General features: G+C 36.0%; 1 protein-coding gene across 1 annotated transcript; it reads left to right on the plus strand.

The window, feature by feature from the left end:
• Positions 1–1,471: 1,471 nt before the first annotated feature.
• On the plus strand, positions 1,472–23,505 carry LOC140148992 (uncharacterized). The gene is made up of 15 exons (XM_072171124.1): positions 1,472–1,546; positions 2,393–2,480; positions 3,336–3,410; positions 3,794–3,956; positions 8,254–8,330; positions 9,297–9,380; positions 10,093–10,163; positions 18,395–18,472; positions 19,101–19,161; positions 19,355–19,430; positions 19,758–20,044; positions 20,648–20,854; positions 21,328–21,390; positions 21,835–21,969; positions 22,811–23,505. The coding sequence occupies exons 1-15, from the start codon at positions 1,503–1,505 to the stop codon at positions 22,940–22,942; spliced, it is 1,641 nt and encodes a 546-aa protein (XP_072027225.1). The 5' UTR covers positions 1,472–1,502; the 3' UTR covers positions 22,943–23,505.
• Positions 23,506–23,655: the final 150 nt, after the last annotated feature.

A 23,655-nucleotide genomic window follows, 5' to 3' on the forward strand; every position in this document is an offset into this window, starting at 1 on the left:
CAGAGCTGGTACGGCAATCTTAAGTATACTTTTCCGTTCTCGTTTTTTAACGATCAGCATCAAGACAAGATGTCATAATTACGATCAGATATTTCTTCTTTTTAAACAATTGGACAACAAAGTGCAAATTCATATTGAATTTATTCAGAAGCTTGAACTGAAAAAAAATCAACACTAAAAATACTGTAACGACCGTGACCAATTCAAAATGGTAGAGGGAAGATGCTATATCCATTCATCTTGGCAGCTACGAGTGGAAAGTCATAATTATTATTCATTGAAATAGTGGAGTAACAAAGTCAGATTGGAGTTTTACTGAGAACAGAGAACAATGGCAACTCTTACAGTACCAGACATTAAATTAAAGCCAGCTATTGTTGGCTCTAGAGGATCAAGAATAATTCATCGTTTAGAAGAAGAAAACCAGAGAAAATCACGTATGTTGAACACTTTGAAGCAGATGGGTCTTGATACACCACCAAGTGCCTCCGAAAGGAGACACTCTGTAAGTAGCGCAGAAAGTGGTCGTCGCTCAAGTGATCCGCAATCCACAACATCTAACAATGCATTAACACCGAATCAACGAGTAGGTAGGAGTGGTAGAAGAAGAAGCCTGATGATTGATAGTGTTGGGACATTGAATAACTTGGGATCAAGTCTTAATACAATTGCTGCTAGAAATTCACGTTCCAGAGCGGGTTCTATTACTGGCCTAGACTCAGATGATGATGACGATGTTAAAGATCATTCCAAAAGACTAGGCGCAACTCTTCCGGAGACACCATTCAGGAATCTCCGATCAGGAAGAAGAATGAGTTTGGCTCCTTCAGCAAGATTAAGAACTCCAAGGACTTCGATAGAAGGTGATCTCTTAGGTGGAGTAGGAGATTCTTTGCAGATCCCTGTTTCCAAGAGAAGATCTAGACGTAGTCAAAGGGCTTCAAAATCAAGAATTGGATATATAACAGGACAAGATGATATCACGATTGAAATAGTGTCATCTGACGGATTGGAAAGACAGAAAAAGGTCTGTTTAGTCATAGTTTCAATATTTCCACCAAAAATTATATTTCTACAAGAGATTTATGACAATCGGAGAACCGAATATGTAATGTATATATTTTGCTGTTGTTTCCATAATCGACTTTGTTAAATGGTCTCCATCAAAACTTAACTAGCGGACTTTGCACAATCATGACAATTCAAAGATGTGATTTGATATGATTTGTTTCATTTTCAGAAAAGCAGTCTCGACTGTTCTGGCAACGTTAGCGCAAATAACTTTTTCATGCTTCATTTCAAGTTAGAATTTGCCCTGTAATAATGATGCATTGGATGTATTCTCCTACGTTTAAAACTATGTCACATCTTATAACAAAAGAAACAAAGTTTTAAAATCTTGTAAATCATCCTGGAAAAAAATAAATACATGTAGTTATAGTACGTTTTTTATTTGTGTGTTACAGGAGAAAAGCGTGGGTCGGTTTCGGGCATATGTCCGGATGTTAATATGCTTCATGAGATTGTGTGAAAGTTATTTCTTGAGGTAAGATATATCATGTAACATTTATTTGATGTGTAACTAAGAAGAGAGTGAAGGAAAACAACAAAAATAGGTGGTCGAACCATTATTCTTAAAAAATTAATGAACTCCTCACAAATGAATAGAATCTATTAAAATTTGACAAGTATGACTTTCGAGGGGGATACAGCAGAATTCTTTTCAAAATTAACAGATTTCTCTTCAGAATGAATCGGATATTCTCACCAAAATGACTAGAAACTCATCAATTTTTATAAGATTGCCTTGTCATTTAAAAACAAATGAATATGTTCTTGTCAAAAATGAATAGGTTCTTATCAAATATTACCAACAAAATGAAATTTAAATAGTTTGTCTTGTCAGAGGGGGACTTAAATCAGAATCTTGTCAAAATGATGTCAGTATATCTTGTCAAATAATGAGTTGGAGATTTTGTCACTTTGAATAGTTGTTAAAACAAAATGGAAACTATTCATTTTGACAAGATTGTCAGTTCAAAGTGATAATATACGTACCTAATAAAAATGAACAGCATATCTTATCAAAACGAATAGCTACTGGATCAAAAATAAAGGAGTAGGGATTTAATATATTAATATTTAAAAAAATGAACAGTATGAAATTAGAGTTGTACAACTGTAACTTGAAAGTATATATCTTGTCCTTCTGTCATTTGGATGTGTTCAATTATAAAAGCGATACCTTTAGAGCTATATCGATGTAATCTGAAAAGATCTTTGTCTAATCTATAAAAAACCACCACTTGACCATAAAGAGTTAAATGTTGGACCTCCGGGTTGCAAGTTCAATGGTATAACTATGTCAATATTCCTATCATTTATCCGACAGTGCCAAAGACGACACTAATAAGGACGATTACCTGGATGATGAAGTCCAACTTATGTTTGACGTCAGATTTTTTAAAGCAATTAAGCAGGTAAAACCCGATCATTTACAAACCTAGTTCCTATATATAGTTAGTTTTAGTGTGAAAAGAGTCCCTCCATTGATCACTCGAATAGAGTAAAAGAAAAGAGTGAAAAAAGAGTGAAAGGCACTATTATAAAAATGATTTTTACTCTAAAAAGTGAATATGGCGTGCATGCAAATAGGCAATCCATATATAGTGATATTTTACTGCAATTGAATGACCATTACAGGCAATCCATAAAATGGTGAAATTTCACGTACGTTTAGAGGGATACAGTGCACTTGCTCTGTAATTAATACCGTAGATTTTCAACATTAAGGATTATATTAAAAAAATAACATAATTATCAACTTTAATGTAAAATGCCAATCTCGCACTTCATACACACGAACACACCCCACACCGGGACCCCACATCCCAAACACACCCCCACACACACCCCTTCCACTAATTAACCCCTACTGGTATTTATCTGCATATCGATGACGTATGTAATACACACAAACGAGGACGTTCATGTATACTGAAATTTTCCTCCTAACCGTGGACGTGTTTTTTCATACTTTTCATTATCCAAGCGAGTTCTCTATCCCCTATACCGGCGAATGTGGTCATGTTCTTAAATGGCGTTTTACGTGCTATGTCTCCCAACTCCTGGCAACCGCGGACGTCCTCGCTTGGAATGTGTCCGCATTTATGTGAAGTGTATTCTGGCCAACGTCTACGGTTGCAGGCCAATTTCCGCGCAGCCCTTCTACAACAAACACCCACATACACAAAAAGTAGCCCAGTAGCACCCCACACCCACATGCTACAAAACAGTACATCTCCTGACTTATAACTTGAATGATTTCCTTACAGTCTGATATATCTCAAGACTGCAGAAAGATTCTTGCTAAGCCACCACACCTAAGAACTGAGAAGGAATTATATCATGTAAGTATGGCCTGTTATAAAGGGTTACATTTTAGCCAGTTTCGTGCAAAAAATAATAAAATAACTATCAAAACTACAAGCATGAAAGACGATGTTGCAAACAAGGACAGTTAATTTTAGCATTTGGACAGTGATTGTATGTAGATGTATCTAGTATTCTATGTGTACCAAATTGGACCTCGATTTGGTCCTTGTGGGACTACACAAACGATACCGGTTTGTTTTAAGACTGATAAAAACGGAAGTAAAGATTAACGAAAATAAAAAATACTTAATTCATATTGAAATAATTGTTTTACAGAAGAGTGTCCGAACGATATACATTATATGTACCTTTCTTCGTCTTCTTTTAATGAATTGAAATTGATTAATGTTACTTGCAGGCCTTGATTGCTATGCGCAATTTTCCTGCATTTGCCGAGTACCCATTAACAATGCAACAAGAAATAGTGGCATGTGGTTGGTATGCTCGATACCAGGCCAAGAGAGTAATTCTAAGACAGGGACACATGCCACTCAATTTCTACTTCATCCTGTCTGGATCAGGTAACAAAACATTTCTACTTGTAAATTACACGCTGACAGTTTTGACAATTTTTGACTGACATTATTTACAAGTACGCAATGGATAGGCCTATATATAATGTGTAGTCTTTCCAGAGCCGGGTTCACCTTGGTTGAGCAATTTTTTTACATTGACTGACATTATTTACGAATACCATTGTAAATACAGAGTAGTCTTTCCAGAGCCGGGTTCACCTTGGTTGAGCAATTTTGTTACATTGACTGACATTATTTACGAATACCATTGTAAATACAGAGTAGTCTTTCCAGAGCCGGGTTCACCTTGGTTGAGCAATTTTGTTACATTGACTGACATTATTTACGAATACCATTGTAAATACAGAGTAGTCTTTCCAGAGCCGGGTTCACCTTGGTTGAGCAATTTTTTTACATTGACTGACATTATTTACGAATACCATTGTAAATACAGCGCAGTCTTTCCAGAGCCGGGTTCACCTTGGTTGAGCAATTTTGTTTCATTGACTGACATTATTTACGAATACCATTGTAAATACAGAGTAGTCTTTCCAGAGCCGGGTTCACCTTGGTTGAGCAATTTTTTTACATTGACTGACATTATTTACGAATACCATTGTAAATACAGAGTAGTCTTTCCAGAGCCGGGTTCACCTTGGTTGAGCAATTTTGTTGCATTGACTGACATTATTAACGAATACCAGTGTAAATACAGAGTAGTCTTTCCAGAGCCGGGCTCACCTTGGTTGAGTAATTCTTGTGCATTGACTGACATTATTTACGAATACCATTGTATATAATGATGTGTAATCTTTCCAGAGCCGGGTTCACCTTGGTTGAGCAATTTTGGTGCGTTGACTGACATTATTTACGAATACCAGTGTAAATACAGAGTAGTCTTTCCAGAGCCGGGTTCACCTTGGTTGAGTAATTTTTGTGCATTGACTGACATTATTTACGAATACCATTGTAAATACAGAGTAGTCTTTCCAGAGCCGGGCTCACCTTGGTTGAGCAATTTTTTTACATTGACTGACATTATTAACGAATACCAGTGTAAATACAGAGTAGTCTTTCCAGAGCCGGGTTCACCTTGGTTGAGTAATTTTTGTGCATTGACTGACATTATTTACGAATACCATTGTAAATACAGAGTAGTCTTTCCAGAGCCGGGCTCACCTTGGTTGAGTAATTCTTGTGCATTGACTGACATTATTTACGAATACCATTGTAAATACAGAGTGGTCTTTCCAGAGCCGGGTTCACCTTGGTTGAGCAATTTTGTTGCATTGACTGACATTATTTACGAATACCATTGTAAATACAGAGTAGTCTTTCCAGAGCCGGGCTCACCTTGGTTGAGTAATTCTTGTGCATTGACTGACATTATTTACGAATACCATTGTATATACAGAGTAGTCTTTCCAGAGCCGGGCTCACCTTGGTTGAGTAATTCTTGTGCATTGACTGACATTATTTACGAATACCATTGTAAATACAGAGTAGTCTTTCCAGAGCCGGGTTCACCTTGGTTGAGCAATTTTTTTACATTGACTGACATTATTAACGAATACCAGTGTAAATACAGAGTAGTCTTTCCAGAGCCGGGTTCACCTTGGTTGAGTAATTTTTGTGCATTGACTGACATTACGACGTATTTACGAATACCATTGTAAATACAGAGTGGTCTTTCCAGAGCCGGGTTCACCTTGGTTGAGCAATTTTGTTGCATTGACTGACATTATTTGCGAATACCATTGTAAATACAGAGTGGTCTTTCCAGAGCCGGGCTCACCTTGGTTGAGTAATTTTGTTGCATTGACTGACATTATTTACGAATACCATTGTAAATACAGAGTAGTCTTTCCAGAGCCGGGTTCACCTTGGTTGAGCAATTTTTTTACATTGACTGACATTATTTACGAATACCAGTGTAAATACAGAGTAGTCTTTCCAGCGCCGGGTTCACCTTGGTTGAGCAATTTTGTTACATTGACTGACATTATTTACGAATACCATTGTAAATACAGAGTAGTCTTTCCAGAGCCGGGTTCACCTTGGTTGAGCAATTTTTTACATTGACTGACATTATTTACGAATACCATTGTAAATACAGAGTAGTCTTTCCAGAGCCGGGCTCACCTTGGTTGAGTAATTCTTGTGCATTGACTGACATTATTTACGAATACCATTGTATATATAATGTGTAGTCTTTCCAGAGCCGGGTTCACCTTGGTCGAGCAATTTTGGTGCGTTGACTGACATTATTTACGCATACCAGTGTAAATACAGCGCAGTCTTTCCAGAGCCGGGTTCACCTTGGTCGAGCAATTTTGGTGCGTTGACTGACATTATTTACGCATACCAGTGTAAATACAGCGCAGTCTTTCCAGAGCCGGGCTCACCTTGGTTGAGTAATTCTTGTGCATTGACTGACATTATTTACGAATACCATTGTATATATAATGTGTAGTCTTTCCAGAGTCGGGTTCACCTTGGTTGAGTAATTTTGGTACATTCATTCATTCATTCATATTTATTCGGCAAAATCGACAAGAACAATAAATATAATCAATCACAAATTATCACAAATTTAGCATATATGAAATACATGGATACAAGCAAAGACACCAAAAAGCCGAAATGCCAGGATAACCCATAAAGTCTAGCTGCAAATGTGTAAACTTATTTCCAATGGGGTCCAACATAAAGACAAGACGGTGCCTGGGACGTACGGAGGACAAAACAAGCAAAAGGACAGAAAGGAACAGGTTACACAAATGCAGCTGACTCTTGGGTTAACGCACTTCTGGCAAGGTGTTTTTATGGCATATTTAAAAGTATTTTTGTCAATAATAGCTTTGATTTGGGATGGTAAATTATTCCAATCAAGTGTGGATTGATAGAAAAAAGACTTTTTGGTGTAAGATCCTACTCTTGGGACATGGAAATTTGAAGCACTAGACCTAGTGGAATAATTATGAACATGGGATATTTTTGTAAAGAATTGATCAAGATAAGACGGGGCCAGTGAGTGAAAAATATTAAACATGTGATTTAGCCTTAATTGTGTAGCCCTGTTTTGGGTATCAAGCAGTTTGACAGTGTCCAAATTGATTTGACCAACATGATCTCTCGAGGATAAGTTCAAAATAAAACGAACCATTTTGTTTTGAGTGATTTTAAGCTTACGTTGACTTTCCTTTGATAAACCAGTAAACCAGGAGGTGCTACAATAGTACATTGACTGACATTATTTACGAATACCATTGTATATATAATGAGTAGTCTTTCCAGAGCCGGGCTCACCTTGGTTGAGTAATTTTTGTGCATTGACTGACATTATTTACGAATACCATTGTAAATACAGAGTAGTCTTTCCAGAGCCGGGCTCACCTTGGTTGAGTAATTTTTGTGCATTGACTGACATTATTTACGAATACCAGTGTAAATACAGAGTAGTCGTTCCAAAGCCGGGCTCACCTTAATTGGTTGAGTAATTTTGGTACATTGACTGACATTATTTACGAATACCAGTGTAAATACGGAGTAGTCGTTCCAAAGCCGGGCTCACCTTGGTTGAGTAATTTTTGTGCATTGACTGACATTATTTACGAATACAGGTGGAAATACTGAGTATACCGTAAAACCCCGTCTACAAGCATATATAGTGTTTTTTTTTATAAAAGCTTAATTAATTCGAAGCAAGCGTTAATATACCAATACAATTGATCGGTCTTAAAATAATACTTGTTTGTATATGCTTGGATCCGTAATTTATTTGCTCAAACTCCATAATGGCGACTAGATTAATGTAGCTTTCATCAGAAGCACACTATATGCTTGTAGACGGGGTTTTACGGTAGTCTTTCTAGAGCCTGGCTCACCTCGGATGAACAATTATTGTGTTACTTGCATTTGACTGTTCTTATTTACGAATACTAAAGTACACAAGTAGGCCTACATAAGATCTAGAAGTATAGCCTTTCCAGAGGCTGTGCCACCTTGGTTGAGCAACTATGATGCACTGACTGTCATGGATCTAATGTATAGACGAATATCAAAGCCTTTTCCGCTTGACTCACTCATTTTAATTCACTTATCGTAAGTCTACATGTCACCCTTTTCGTTTCTATTTCACCAATACAATTACAATAATTTCATGAGGCGTCTAGACCTAATACATCACAAGGTAGGCAAGACCCACGTATTAAATGTATAAACTAACATTTGAGCCCCTTTGAACATATCAGACATGTTAGAAGTCTATAACATTTACCCAATTAATCACCTTTCTTTGCAGCGGTTGTTCGAGTTGTTGACAAATCTACTGGCATTTCTGTGACTGCAGTGTATCTAAACAAAGGAGAAACATTCGGTGTACGTAAGACACTTTCTGTAAAATTAAATGTGTTAGTCAAATAATTTAGGTTTAACAGCAAGTCACAGTGACGTGTAACGTAATGGTTCCCTTGTGTTATATCGTATTGCAATATGGATTGTGGATAGGATGTGAATTTTAGAGTTAGGGAAAAGGGTTATGGTTCGCATGAAGGGGAAAGTTATGATATGAAACTTAAGTAAAAGAATTAACGTCACCATGATATCTCAGAAAACCGAATGGGGATGTATTTTACTCTTCACGTGATTACGGCGTTGCGCTGTGTCGGCCGGAAGAATACGATCGGTGAGGGTTCGAGCCTTGGGCTTGCCTTTATAGGTGAGAATTCTCTTCTTCTCCCAAAATGTTCCCAAAGGTCGGAAAGAGAAGGGGGACCATTCCGTTCCTAGATCCTTTTGGAAGTAAATCACGGTGGTTTCAGCGATATCTATAGTCAATATTCATATAAAAGAATAACAGAGCGTGGCCCAAGAAGAACTAATCATAATAAGTAAGTTCTTATAAATAATACTACTTCCTACTTTTGGCATGTTATAATAATTACTGTCTTCTATAACATGTTTAACACAAATATATTATAGATGTTTATACTTGTTAAAATTATCAGTAATCCAAATAAACTGATAAAATTGTTGACTCAGACGACCTGGACCATTCCTATAGAGCTATTAAAATAGACAAAATTGCGTTATCGGTCCAAATTTAGCTTTGGGTAGATTTAAATTGATTATATCGTCGTACTTAAGTTCAAGTTGATTGACGTAAAGTTTGTTGATGTTTATTTGTACTTCCCGCTCAACAGATAATGTTTTCCGTCAATTTTTACATTTGGAATTTCTTTCATTGCAAATTATTACAGAAAATATTTACTTGTGCAATGAGTTTTACTCTTTTTGGACCATTATGTAGAATAAACTTTAAATAGTTCTTTAATTTTCCCTCAGGAACTTGGAATAGTAAATAGGGCAGCCAGACAGTCTACCGTGATAGCAAGAGAGATGATTGAACTACTGTGTATACCTGATGAGGTAATTCAGCTATAGATGAGGTGCCTGTGACGTTAAGCTATCGACAACTGACAGGCAACCTTGAGTACCCGTACTTTTAAAACTCGCGCCAAATCAAATTATATGCTGTATTACTCATTATAGATTGGTCATATATTATTACATCAAATCTACTTTGTGTTCGTAACATGTGTTTATAAACACTCTGGCACCTGATCTATAGTAACTTTACTCAAATATAAAAATACGTTAATATCGATTTTAATTCACAATACACTTTTGGTCAATCAGCTTATTGTTGATTATCCATTGTTTTTAGGTGCATTATAATCCACGAAATCGCTCACCAGCAATATTATCTGTAGTCGTGTTCACGGTAATAAGTCACTAATACCGGTTATAAGTTGCTTATTACCGGTAATAACTCACTTATATCCGACTGTGTGAACACGACTAATGGTTGGCATGCATTACTAATATCAACCTGCATTCTAAACAAAAGAATGTTGATAATGGCACACGGTGGTCTTTTTTGAGCCTGGATATTGATTGTATTATATCGCATTAACTATATGACGGATAATTACTTCGTACAAGTGCATTGACCTTTTGCAAAATTTGTGATTTCGATGTATTATCTGTACTGATGTATTTATGCTCTATAAATTATCAAAATAAATGAAGAGAATTTTTGTCTGTATTTAATTATTCTGTACGTTTTGCATGTCCTCAGGATTATACACGGATCTTTATGGCAGGTGGCCTGGCTATGCTACTGGATCCAGACCACAGTGACTTTGTCAAGTAAGTCATACAGTTGACAGCTTACAAATAGTTTTTTCTTTCGAGTTGCTAATTGTGAGTTGCTTGTCTACAAAGAGTAATGTGCAAAAATCTTAAATTCAACGGTCTATTGCCTTTTGGTCTAATACCATTTGGTCTAATTCACATTTAGTCTATATTCAATTGGTCTATTACCAGAAAAGCTAATTGCCACTTAGTCTAATAACCATATAGTCTAATGTCTATTTAGTCTAATATTGTTTGGTCTAATAACCGGTAAGTCTACTAACCATATAGTCTAATAACCATTTGGTCTAATATTTCTTCAATAACCGTTTGGTCTAATAACTGTTTGGTCTAATAACCGTTAGGTCTAATACTCGTATAGTCTAATAACCAGTTAGTCTAATACAATTTTGTCTATTTATTAATAAACTAAATGCTTGTAAGACTAAAATGTTTGTAGACCAAATGGGTATTAGACCAAATGGCTATTAGACCTATTGGTTATAGACCAAATGGGTATTAGACTAAATGGTTGTTAGACTAAATGGTTTTAGACTTAATGGTTATTAGACCAAATGGTTATCGGACCAAATGGTTATCGGACCAAATGGTTATAGGATCAAATGACTATTGGACGTAGTGGATATTCAAGTTCAAGTTCAATTTTATTAAATACAATCAGGCCTTTGGCCCATAGTATTACAAAATATTTTGCATTATAAAGCATCACAAATACACAAACAACACCACAAATTATTTTAAATAATTATATAACTTGTATGAGAAAAACAGTATACTGATGAATAATTTTTACATGTAAAGTATTACCATTAACATGATTAAGTTTTAACTACACTATTTCTTAGACTGAATGCATGATAAACAAATGCAGCTAAGCTTGCCAAAGTGTTCGAACCTTGAGTATTTATTAAAGAATAAAACTTTTGACGAGTTGGACGAGTCAAAACCCAAACAGGCAGGTATCTTAAACGCAAGCTGGTGAAAAATTGCAAATGAGAACAAAATGGAATTCGTCCTCGATATCCCCTGTTTCACAAAGGACACAAATGCGACATTCTCTATCAATATTTTGAATTCTACCCGTCTCAATAAATAATGAGTGACTCGAACACCTCAACCGGCTAAGGGCTTTTCTATGAGATGAAATTTCAACAGAAAACAAATATATTTCAGGATTAAGGAGAGTTTTGAATTCTCGGTATGTACATAATTTATCAAGTGTGCAAACATCGGCGAACCACTCTTGCCTGGCTGTGTCTCTTAACCTGGTGGAAAAGGATATTAAAAAGTTTTCAACAGAACCAATATCTTGAGTAATCCAGACAATACCAAACCCATAATTAAAAAGTAAATTTTTAATTTGAGTAACCCAAGTAATATGACCCTGGTTATCAAGTGCATACAACATTTTGTAACATTTGTATGGGTAACGGTGATTTGACATACATAATAGTTTACACCAATAATTAATACAACGGTAGGCATTCATTACAAAGAGTGGAAATCTGCCACATTCTCCTAAAACAGCAACAGTTGTTGTCTTGCTGCCGACACCCAGATATTTCTTACAAGCCTTTACATGAACCCTCTCGAGATGCGTATAAGACTTGTAGCCCCATAATTCTGATCCATAAAGAAGAACGGGCAATAAAGACGAATCAATTATATTAAAATAAGGAATAAAAGGCAGACCACCAACTTTATATGAAATCCCTCTGATTGCAGCAAGTGTTTTCTCACCTTGCTGGGCTAAAATTGAAGTTGCTTTACCCCATGAATTACCTGTGGAAAATGTTATACCAAGATACTTATATGAACTAACACATTCAATCTCATTACCATTCAAAAACCATTTTTCGTCACGCCTCAAACGCCCTCCTTTGCGAAAAACAATAACCTTTGTCTTATCCATATTTACAGACATTCCCCACTCTTTACAAAATGTTGAAAGTGCATATATGTGTTGTCTCAACCCACTGGGATCATCTGACAATAAAACAACATCATCGGCGAACATGAGAATTTTAATTTCTTCATCAGCAGACAGTTTAACTCCTTTACCTCTATACTGGAAAACTATATCTTTCAACAAAATGAAATAAAAATAGAAAATTGTAATGGGCTACACATACAACCTTGTCGAACACCCACAGGACAAACAAACATTTTACTAATACAATTACATGACTTTACGCACGCACAGACCGTCTTAAACATGCTTTTGATTATATTAAAAAATTTCCACGAATACCAATAGAAAAAGTTTGAATAAAAGTTTATCTCTTGGAAAAGAATCAAAAGCTTTTGAAAATCAACAAATAGGCAGTAACATTTACCCCGTTTTTTACTGAAACACTTTTGAATAATACTGTGAAGCACAAAACAATTATCAATGGTGGAATATCCTTTACGAAAACCTGCTTGACACTCGGGGATTTTATTGTTTACATCACACCATTCAGTTAACCTTTTGTTTAAAATACCTGTAAATATCTTACTAAATACATTTAACAAAGATATACCTCTGTAATTTCCTGGATCAGATGTAGGCCCTTTTTGTGCAATGGAATAATCATACCTGTTGACCATGCTTTTGGAAAATAGCCAGAAGATAAGATTGAATTGAATAATCTGGTTATGACAGGAAAAGTAGCATCAATAGAATGTTTAAAAAACTCAGAGGGAATACCATCAATACCGCATGCTTTATTACTTTTCAAACTACCAATCATATACTTAACCTCATCCTCTGTTATATCGTTATTTAATATATCACAATTAAGACCTTGTGCAGAAACATCAATATCTTTAAATAATTCAGTTACGTTATCATCAAATGAGAACATGTTCATATCAATATTACCTTGAAATACACTTTTAAAATAATCATACCATCTTTGCATAGAAATACACGGCTCAGTACGGGCGTCCTTTCTCAGATATTTCACAACAGCCCAAAATGATTTTTGATCTTTGCAATCATTAATAAGTTTATTTCTAAGAGCCTTTTGGTACTGATATTTCTTTATTTTACACATCTGTTTAAACGATTTCTTGCAAATAATGTACAAATTCAAGTGATCAACTCGCGCAGAATTTCTGAAAAGACGCAGAGCCATGATCTTTTTGGCCTTCGAAGTTTTACACTCGCTATCAAACCAAGGTTGTTGCACTTTAGCATTTAGGCGCTTGTTATTGTTTACACGCATAGCATCACCAGCACTTTGTAGTATTTCAACAAATTGATCAATAGTATTGTTAATAACAGTATCACTGGGATGAATAGATTGACACAAATCACGAAGTTTATCTGTCACGACCTGTGATGTAATAGTCTGAATGAATGTGTTAGCATGCTCATTGATCCATTTGAATCGTTTCACAGACTGATCTTCCTCACCTGTATTTTCACGCATATAATTATCAGCATCTACACTGGAATGTTTACAAGTTAACTGCCATGCAATGGGGAGATGATCAGAATCAGTTTTTACATCAACAGAAAAGTCATATATGAAATCAAATAAACAACTTGAGGATAATAAATAATCAACAACGCTTTTACCTTGATGACTGATAAAAGTAAAATTACCACAAACATCACCGGGTTTTCTACCATTGACTATGTGGACACATAATGTTTTACACATGTTCAACATCATTCTACCAAAATTATTGATTACCTTATCACATGAACTTCTCGGTAACCTAAACTCATCATAAGCATATCCAGCTAGGATATCAGGAGCAACATTTTCATTATCGTCATGAAGAATAAAATCCTCAACTGTTGACGTACGAGCGTTCAAGTCACCAGCAACGATAAGTTTTGCATCATGATGAGTTGAGAGTCTAACAAGTTCATCTTCTAAGTTTTCAAAGCTGTTTGAATCATCAATATCATGAATATACGTATTTTCTGGATGAATATAAACAAAAGCAAGAACAATATCACACGGTAAGATAAAGAAATCTTTCTTTAACAAGAATGTTATACAACCAAGATGGTTATTTTTAATATTTACAATACCAGGGACCAAATATTCTTTAATATACACTGAAATACCACCTGAATATCTGCCCCTACTACCTGGGCATGAAAATAGTGTATAACCAGGAAAACTTTCCTTAAAATCTAATTCATGTTTATTCCACGTTTCAAGCAAGGCAAAAATATCAAATGAGGTACAATAACTGAAAAAATCAGGATCACACAATTTAGATTCAAGTCCATTAATGTTCCATGTCATGCATGAAATTTTCTCAGTTTTAACCGATTTACCATGTTTATTGTCATTGTTTACATCAGTTTTATCCGAATAGGACCGGCCGAATCCCTATTTGTAAACAACTTGATCTGTACCTTTCTCAACTACATATGTTCGCGTTTCACCGGACTTTAGAGTTACATACAACTTCTTGTATTTCAACTTTGCTTTGCTCACCTCGGCTCCAATCTCTTTCTTTTTATCAAGCAGGAGTTTGCGGATCTTGCGTGTACCAGCTGAACAATCCTCATGAAGATAAAATCCGGTATCCTTCAATCTATATGCTTGGCCAAGAACGCGATCTTTATCTTTAAAGCGGGTGAAACTTGCAATAATAGGAGCAAAACCGTTAGTTTTGGTCCATTTGGGATGCGATGAACACGTTCAAAACCTTCACCAACAAGCGTGCCTAAGTTATGTTTTATGAAATGTTTGACTTTCAGTTCGGATTCGTCCCACTTTTCATTCGGATTACCTTCAATGCCACAGAACATCAAATTATTTCTACGGGATCTGTCTTCACTTTCATCAGATCTGTCGGTCATATCTTGTAATTTATCCTGAAATACCCTATTTTTGTCTCGTTCTGCCTTCAGCTCCGCTTCAAGATCATCGAGTTTTTTAAGTGTATCTGTGTTTACCTTTGTTTGTTCTTCTAGTCCTGTAATGCGATCAGCAAGGCCGGTCAGTTTATCATCGATACCCTTGATCAGGGTAGTCAACTAGTTCCAGTAACTGTAACTCGTCATACCTAGAGTTACAGTTCACTCTATTGCTATCTTTTCCACAAATAAGAAACATCACAATATGTGGGCTCATTTTGGGCTCTAAGGATGTAGCTGAGGAACTCTCTCAAGGACAGTTTGGGCATGCACTGATGATTTTAATCCCATTGTACCAGGGTTTGGGCGTGCCTGGATGATTTTAATCCCACTGTACTAGTCTATACTCACAAAGTTGAGGTAATTGATCTACATTGATCTCATCTTTTGGGTGGGTTCAAAATTCCCTGAGTTGGAAAAACGTGCAATCTTCATGGGAGTAATTTACTTAGTGCAAAAGTGGTCAAAATATTGCTCTGCAAAATGTCTTGATTTTCATGATTTGGATTTATAATATTGAGCAGCATTCTACTTGTGATGTTTCTACACTGTGTAGAGAGGGTCTACAGCATCTCTGAGGTAAAACTGACAAATACTTGGTACATTTCTTGATGCTTGAAGTTTGGATTTCTTAAACGTACAGTGCATCCCTATGTACCGCTGCATGACTTCAGGTCCGTAGATGTCATTATGATAAAGACCGAAGTCTTGCTGGCAGGACTAGGTAGTCAACATGTCAACTTGTTCCTTGGTAGCCAGTTGTGTTTCAGGTCCGGGGTTCAACTCCACGTCCCCTGACATCGTCAGAAGCAAGGGGACGAACGGAAACATACTTGTAGACATTCCAGCATGACAATTACTCACGACACAGTTCTGTTGTAAATTCATGTCATAGATTGTGGTGTTACCATAGAAGTATTCCATCATGTCCGGGAAAATGTCAACACCCCATAATAATCCATTGGCACCGTACACAACAACAGCAATCACAATAACACCGGCCACTAGTCCATAACATGAATCCCGTGGTTCGTATTTCCCGCCTGTACTGTACACACCAGGTAACGCTACATTTCGCCATGACATAGGTTGTACAAATCCACCAATTTTTCTGCGGTACGAGTCTAAAGAGACTCCCATTTTCACTTAAATCAGTCTTTTGCATAAAATACAAGCAGATGGTGTAGGTTTGGTGAATGAAACGTAGCTAAAACAACCCAAAAAGGCAGGATTTTGCGAGAGCTTTTTTTAGTGCTGTCTTGTTTCGGTGACGCCCTCTATCTAATAGGATATAGACCTAGTGGGTTTAGATGAAATGGATGTAGACCAAATGGATATTAGACCAAATGGTATTAGACCAAATGGCAAATCCCCAATTCAACAAAAGAGTTTGTAGTTTGGGTTATGTGTGGAGGTGTGGAAACAAACACATCTGAAGGCAACATGATGTTATCATCGGTTACATTAATGTCATTCATATGTCCGAATTTAATATCATATAATCTTTATATACACACACTTTTGAAGTGACAGAATGAAGTTCCTGTCAATAGGCCTCCCTTTTGAAGTGCCTGTCAATAGGCCCCCTTTCGAAGTCGAATATACCCTATGACCCCCCTTAAAATAGTCCTACCCGATGTGCAGCACGCTTATTTTTTTCTGCAACCATAACGGGACGCAAAATTTTTATAACCCATAGGAACACATAGGTACGGAGCCTCATGGGTGACATGTAACAAATATTTTTTTTGAAAATTATCCCGAGATAATCAGGTTATCTCGGGATAATTATCCTGAGATAATCATGTTATCCCGGATAATCAGTTTATCCCGGATAATTATCCCGAGATAATCATGTTATCCCGGATAATCATGTTATCCCGGATAATTATCCCGAGATAATCAGGTTATCCCGAGATAATCAGGTTATCTCGGGATAATTATCCCGAGATAATCATGTTATCCCGGGATAATTATCCCGAGATAATCAGGTTATCCCGGATAATCAGTTTATCCTGGGATCATTATCCCGAGATAATCATGTTATCCCGGGATAATCATGTTATCCCGGGATAAGTATCCCGAGATAATCAGGTTATCCCGAGATAATCAGGTTATCTCGGGATAATTATCCCGAGATAATCATGTTATCCCGGGATAATTATCCCGAGATAATCAGGTTATCCCGGATAATCAGTTTATCCCGGATCATTATCCCGAGATAATCATGTTATCTCTGGATAATCAGGTTATCCCGGGATAATTTGAGATAATCAGGTTATCCCGGGCTAATCAGATTATGCCGGGATAGTTATCCCGGGATACCCTGACTATCCCGGGATAACATGATTATCTCGGGATAATTATCCCGAGATAACCTGATTATCTCGGGATAATTTTCAAAAAAAAAATTTGTTACATGTCACCCATGAGGCTCCGTACATAGGAAAGGGTTAGGGTTAGGGTTATGATTTAATAAAATTTTGCGTCCCGTTATGGTTACAGAAAAATGTTACGCGTGCAGCACCCCTTTTTAGGCTTTTTTCTAGAATTGTATCAATTGCAAATTTGTATTGTAAATTTGACAAATTTTGAAAAAAAACTTGGAAAGTTTCTACCGATGACCCCTTTTTAAAAATTTGATACCAAATGACCCCTTGTTTCTAAGGTTTATATACCCAATGGCTCCTTTTTCATTTATTTATACCCAATGACCCCCTCATTTAAACAACATAGAGGCGACAGGCCCCTACTACACATACCCATCAATTCTAAAGTTGAGTTCCCCCGGATAAATTATGTTATACTTGATTGAATGTTCTTATAAACTCATCACTTCCAGATGTCAATATTTTGTCCAATCTGTCTTTTGATAAGAAAAGTAGTTCACAATTAGTGAATAATAAAGCCAACTTGAGACATATTTTGGCACAATCTTGGCGCGAGTTTCAGTTCAAATGATTATCTTTGCTCGGGACTTTGTTCTTCTTCTCGATGTTTATTGATGCGTAAACGCCGCGGAAATATTGTCGCTGCGTAGCCTGCGTTTGACGCAAGGGGCAGGGCAAAACGTATCAAACATCGAACTCAGCGAACTACATTTTAATCATTTTGAATTTCAAAATTTCGAGTCGGAGTCGAGCCGAGTCGATTGATGAGTTAAATCGTCCAAGTCTGCACACGATTGGTCAATGTCATAACATAGGGCCATGGATTGCGTGAATATATATTCATGTGAAATAATAATGCATTTTTTCAAGAAATGTGTAACCTTTTAATCTTTAAAATCTTTAATCTTCTAAATAATGATTATTCAACTCAAATAATTTGAAAACCGACTACCATTTTCCAACAGAAATCTAAAATTCTTGGACGGATGGCCCTTACCATTGCTTGCTCAGAGCTCAAAGAAATGTATATTTTCGTACTTCAAGTAAGTAAACTTAGATCATATTAATTATTAAATATACCAAATACTAAATGTTGTAAAGTTTATATCCTTTTACTTATGTCATCATTCAATGTGTTGTTACTTATGTCATCATTTAATGTATTCAATATAATGTAATAGCAACTTACATTATTGTGATATAAAACTTTTCCCAAAATTTGGCCGCCGATTTTGGTGGGACCTAAAATACAAATTTTATGACATTTGCGAAACTTCATGTATCTTCAATACGAAAGGTCAGTGGTCGGCTTCCCCCAGCTATACTCTAAGTAGGCATATAGATTTATAAAGTTTACTTCGAGGACTGTTAAAATGTCAAAAATATCAATTTTTAATAATTTGCCATGAAATTTGTGTCGCGAATTTCAAAAAAATGAAAAATATTTGATATCAGAAGGGTATTCCTCGTATTCAGAATGCAATTTGGTGTGTCTGATGTGCTCAAAATACTGTGCAAAGGTGCATGAGAGCCCTTAAAGTATTTTTTAATCAAATAATTTCGCAATCTAAGGTTTAATTCTCCGTATTTAATAGATGCAGATTTATAACGAATTAAGAAGACAGGATTTAGGGCAGATGTTTTTACTATGACTTTAAATTTGCTTTTCAGACGCAAAGATGTACTTGTAAAAGACAGTAAGAAGTCCGATTGGATAATCATCGTCAAATCCGTAAGTCCTGTACATTTTTTGCGGTTTTCAGCAACTTTTTGACAATTTTACAATTCAGGTCATGCCCCGTATTTTTCAAGACGGATTGACACCACTGGTTCTTTCTAAAATTGGTAAGCTATAATAATGGCGCAAATTGAGAATCGCGTGGATCAATTTCCTTTGTAAATTTACTGCTTTCTTTTATCAACAGGGAAGTTGTTCGGTAATGAAATTGTTGTACAAAGAAGTCAATGACGAAGATCCAATGAAACAAGGCAGCGGCAAACGTAAGTAATTAAAAACAAATTCGGGAATGGATTTGAAGGGTATTCCCATTTGCCCCTTTTCTAAAAAGATGTTAAACCAGCCTCTTCAAATTATATTTTAGAAAGATGTAAGTTAACAATATAATTTTCAATTCTTGAAAATTGTTTATGCTAATTTTTATCTTTATGTTTAAATTATTTGAGTCTTTAAAATAGGCCTATCTCCAATCAGGAATTCACTTTCATCAGCCAAAGATAGTAGGTCTATGATAGAGTAAAAATTTAATACGGTAAAGTCAAGCAACAATATTATGATAAGTAATAATTGGCATATATCATCTTTTTCAGCATTACCGACAATCAGAAATGCAACCAAAAAGAAGAAATCGTTAACAAGACCACGATTGTCTGTGGGCAATTTAGAAAACTTTGAACAACGTCAAAAACGAGAAGATTTTGAGGACTTCTTGAAGGACCTCGAGATTGAAGATCATCGTGAAAGCATTGAAAGTACCATGGTTAAAATGAACAGTCTTGCAAGCATTCCTGAGGAAGGGGGCAAAAGAACAGGTGGTGAGAAGACCAGTAAACAAACTAAAGGAAAGAAGGGCAGTGGTCCACAGTTATCCAGAACGGTTCGTTGAAGTCTATTGGTCTAATCTGTTGAATACGTTAATATAAGTGTGTGACAAGAAACACAGCATTATAACCTAAGGTATTTGTGCAACAAACGTATCTGCTGTGTTTCTACTTAGCATGCCTGCTCACAGGGCCAGATTTACCTTTTAAGGGCCCTGGGCCAGGCTAATATTTAGGCCTTTTGGCTATCATATCTGGTTCCACATCTCACCCACTCCATCACTATAACCTACCGGTACTTCTCATTCCAAACCAGTGACTTCTAAATGTTCACACTTTCCTTTCTGTTTCTTCTTTTTTAAAATAATTTTATGTGTTTTACCTCTCTAAATTTGAGGTCCCCTAGATTTTCAAGTTTGGCATGGGCTCTGTGGTAAACCCGGTCATGTGTAGCAATATTGAGCTTTGATATGCTGGTGCACCCTATGTCACTGTCGTCTTCTGGGTTAGGGCCTATATGTTTCCTTGCACCAACATATTATGTGAAAGAGCATGAGACTTTATACAATGATTAAAGTTCAATTTATATTATAGTTTTAATGGGACATGTTCTCAGTGCAACTTGAATTGTGTTTTTCTACTCATCATCATGAATTTAGGCGTATCTGGCAAGGAAGAAAGCACATGAACGGGTCTTCCAAGAGGTTGCTATCATTGCTGATGTCAAACCCACAGAAGATATCAAAGAAACAGAAGAATCTACTGAAAACGAAATGGAAGCAGAAGACGATATCACCATGGAGGAACCTGTAGGAAAGAGGAAAACATTGATAGATGAAATTATGGACACCGATTTAGTAGCAGAGGTAATCAGTGCAAAACCAATTCATTTTATTCAATAATAGCCTTAATAGGCGTATCAAATTGAGCCCGAATGATTGATTTCAAATTATGCAAACAAAATTTTGAAAAGTATAGCATAAACCTTTCATTGCACTGTATAGCATAAACCTTTCATTGCACTGTTTAAATGTATCAGAATGTAGCGCCACCTTGAGTTTTTTGTCCAGCGCAGTCAAGCGTACCAAGTCCACTAGCAACGTTGATTTTCCTGTCCTGGGATTTCCTCAAAAAAATGGCAATGGTACAAAGATGAATAAGATTCATTAAAACTCACACGCAATCTTGTAAAATTATCCGGAAATATTATTAAAAAATCATGTCATTGAAATCATTTAATGTGATATTTTGATGATGATGTTGTGTATGATAATAGTGTTTTCTCTTTTTATAATTCTGTAATGATTACTGGTAAATTCTTTTCTTTGCGTATTTTAAGATGGAGGAGGGCGTAGAACCCGTTTGGGTCACTGTACAGACGTTAACCAAGGGCTCAGTATTTGTGAGTACAATTATTTAATCCTACGTTGTATGCGGTATATGATTTTTTGAATACCAATTCAATTATTAAACTTCTTACAAGATCTAAATTAGGTAAGCAACAGAGAGACAATATTCGAATTACTTAAGGCAGGTCGGAAGCATGACCCAGTGTTTTTTGCATTCAAGTATTGGGATAAATAAAGCTGACACCCAAAAGGAATGGTATAATAAAGGAGATCCCAAAGTTTGATGTAAGGGGCGCCCTTTCCGCTGGATGTGTATGATTGTTCTCGGAGGAGGATTATGATTGGTACTGAAGAACTGCAATTTAAGATCTCTTCGTTTTGTTAACTTATTTTCTATAAAATAATAATTATTAAGAACATGAAAAATGTCTCTGGTCATCCCACTCGCCTTAAAGCAAAACTAACGATGTCAGATATTTTTATTTTGATCTCCATAGGGCTTAGCCGAGATGATGTTTGATGACCAGCCTAGCTTTGTTGTTGTAAGCAATGGCGCAGAATGTATTCTGTTGTCAAAGAAGTTCTACTTGGAACATGCGACATTGGCCATGCTTAGCAGACTGCGTGCAGAGGTAAGGATACCAGCAAACACAAATTTACTTTTTTCTATACACTCTAGAAATAAAGGTTCTAAATAGAACCTTTTTTGTCCTCTCAGGGGAACCCTCCCTCTTGAACCTCTACAAAGGGTTCTTTAATTTTGGAGAACCCTTAAAGGTTCTCTAACCCTTAAAGGTTCTCTAACCCTTAAAGGTTCTCTATAAATCCCAAAACGGTTCTGTATCACATTTTTGGGGCCATTTTCGAAACATTTCAGTTTGGTCCTTTGGTTCTCCTGAGAGGACAATTTGAGAACTTTAGAACCTTTTAAGAATATTTTTAGAACATTTAGAGTGTAAACGTTGCCAAAAAGTTGCCAAAAAGATTTTGACTCTAGCACAGGTTATATTTAAACATTTTTACAATATTTTCAGAATGCTATTTGAAAGTTTACAAAACATTTGTTAGTATATACTATAGTGGCAAAAATATTTTCCAATAACATTTCGACAACGTTGTAACATTTGTTGATAATAGCTATTTTAGAATGTTTTCCTAATCTTTCCTAGACTTGACATTATTATTTAAAACGTTATATGACTTTTTGGAGAACCGTTTTATAACATTTTAATCACCTTTTCACTGGGATAACATAATTTCCTCACATGATGAAAAATGTCTTCACTACACGGTACAATCATATTGATTGATCATATGCGATCATATAGTAAACATTTTCCCCAAAAGTTTCAATTTTGTTGGAATAGAATAGGCCAAATTATATATATCCAATTTAAAAAAAAAAAAAAAGAAACTGAAATTGATACCTTTTATCTCTGTCATGTCTGTTGCATCTGAAAACTTGATATTCAGGAAAATCGGTTTCCAACAGAGGATGAGTTGAAGTCAGGCTTGGAGATCAAATTACGATGGAATACATATAAGGAAGAACATTTACAGAATATGATTGAGAAGAGACAGAAACACAGAAGCCAGGACAGATAGACCTCCGGGAGATGGACAGGACATGGTATGACACGTCCGTATTGCTTGGACAGAGATTAAGAATTTAGGTGGGCACCTGTGCCTTTGTGGGGAGAGTTCTCTATGGTATATACGAGTATAGCAGATGGTATAATACACAAAGTATACTATTTTATAGGTAAAACTTGAGTGGACGCGAAGAAGAAAGCAAAGACATAAAGATCTTATACTAGTCAAACATGAACAGATCTGAAATCTGAACCTGAAGAAAAAAACCGAAGATCACCAAATATCCACAATTTGTCAGGGTATAACGATAGCCGCGGATAGGCCCAAAGGGTTGAATTTCTTATCATCCCGTGTACGGTAATACTTGAAACTGGTAAATCATCAAGAATATGTTCAAATTTCTGACAATATAATTAAGAACATGTTCAAATTGCTTATGAATTGGATTGATTTGAAAAAGATACCACTTACGTTAGATGCCAAGGTCGTTTAAATAAAAACAGTTCACATATTCTGATACATAGTGCGTCATGAATGGATTTGAACGTGTATATATATTTTGTTAATAAAGGTATACCTTCTGCATACAGTATGACAAACGTATGGTCTAAATGTTCAGTGTCACTTGTTCCTATGAAACTATTCTTACAGCACTAATTTCGAAGAATGTTTTCTTGACTTAGTGTATAGAATTTTATGCCTAAAAAGGGGACAACGTTAATGCT

The sequence above is a fragment of the Amphiura filiformis genome, chromosome 3 (assembly GCF_039555335.1).
Source record: "Amphiura filiformis chromosome 3, Afil_fr2py, whole genome shotgun sequence".
Classification (NCBI taxonomy): domain Eukaryota; kingdom Metazoa; phylum Echinodermata; class Ophiuroidea; order Amphilepidida; family Amphiuridae; genus Amphiura; species Amphiura filiformis.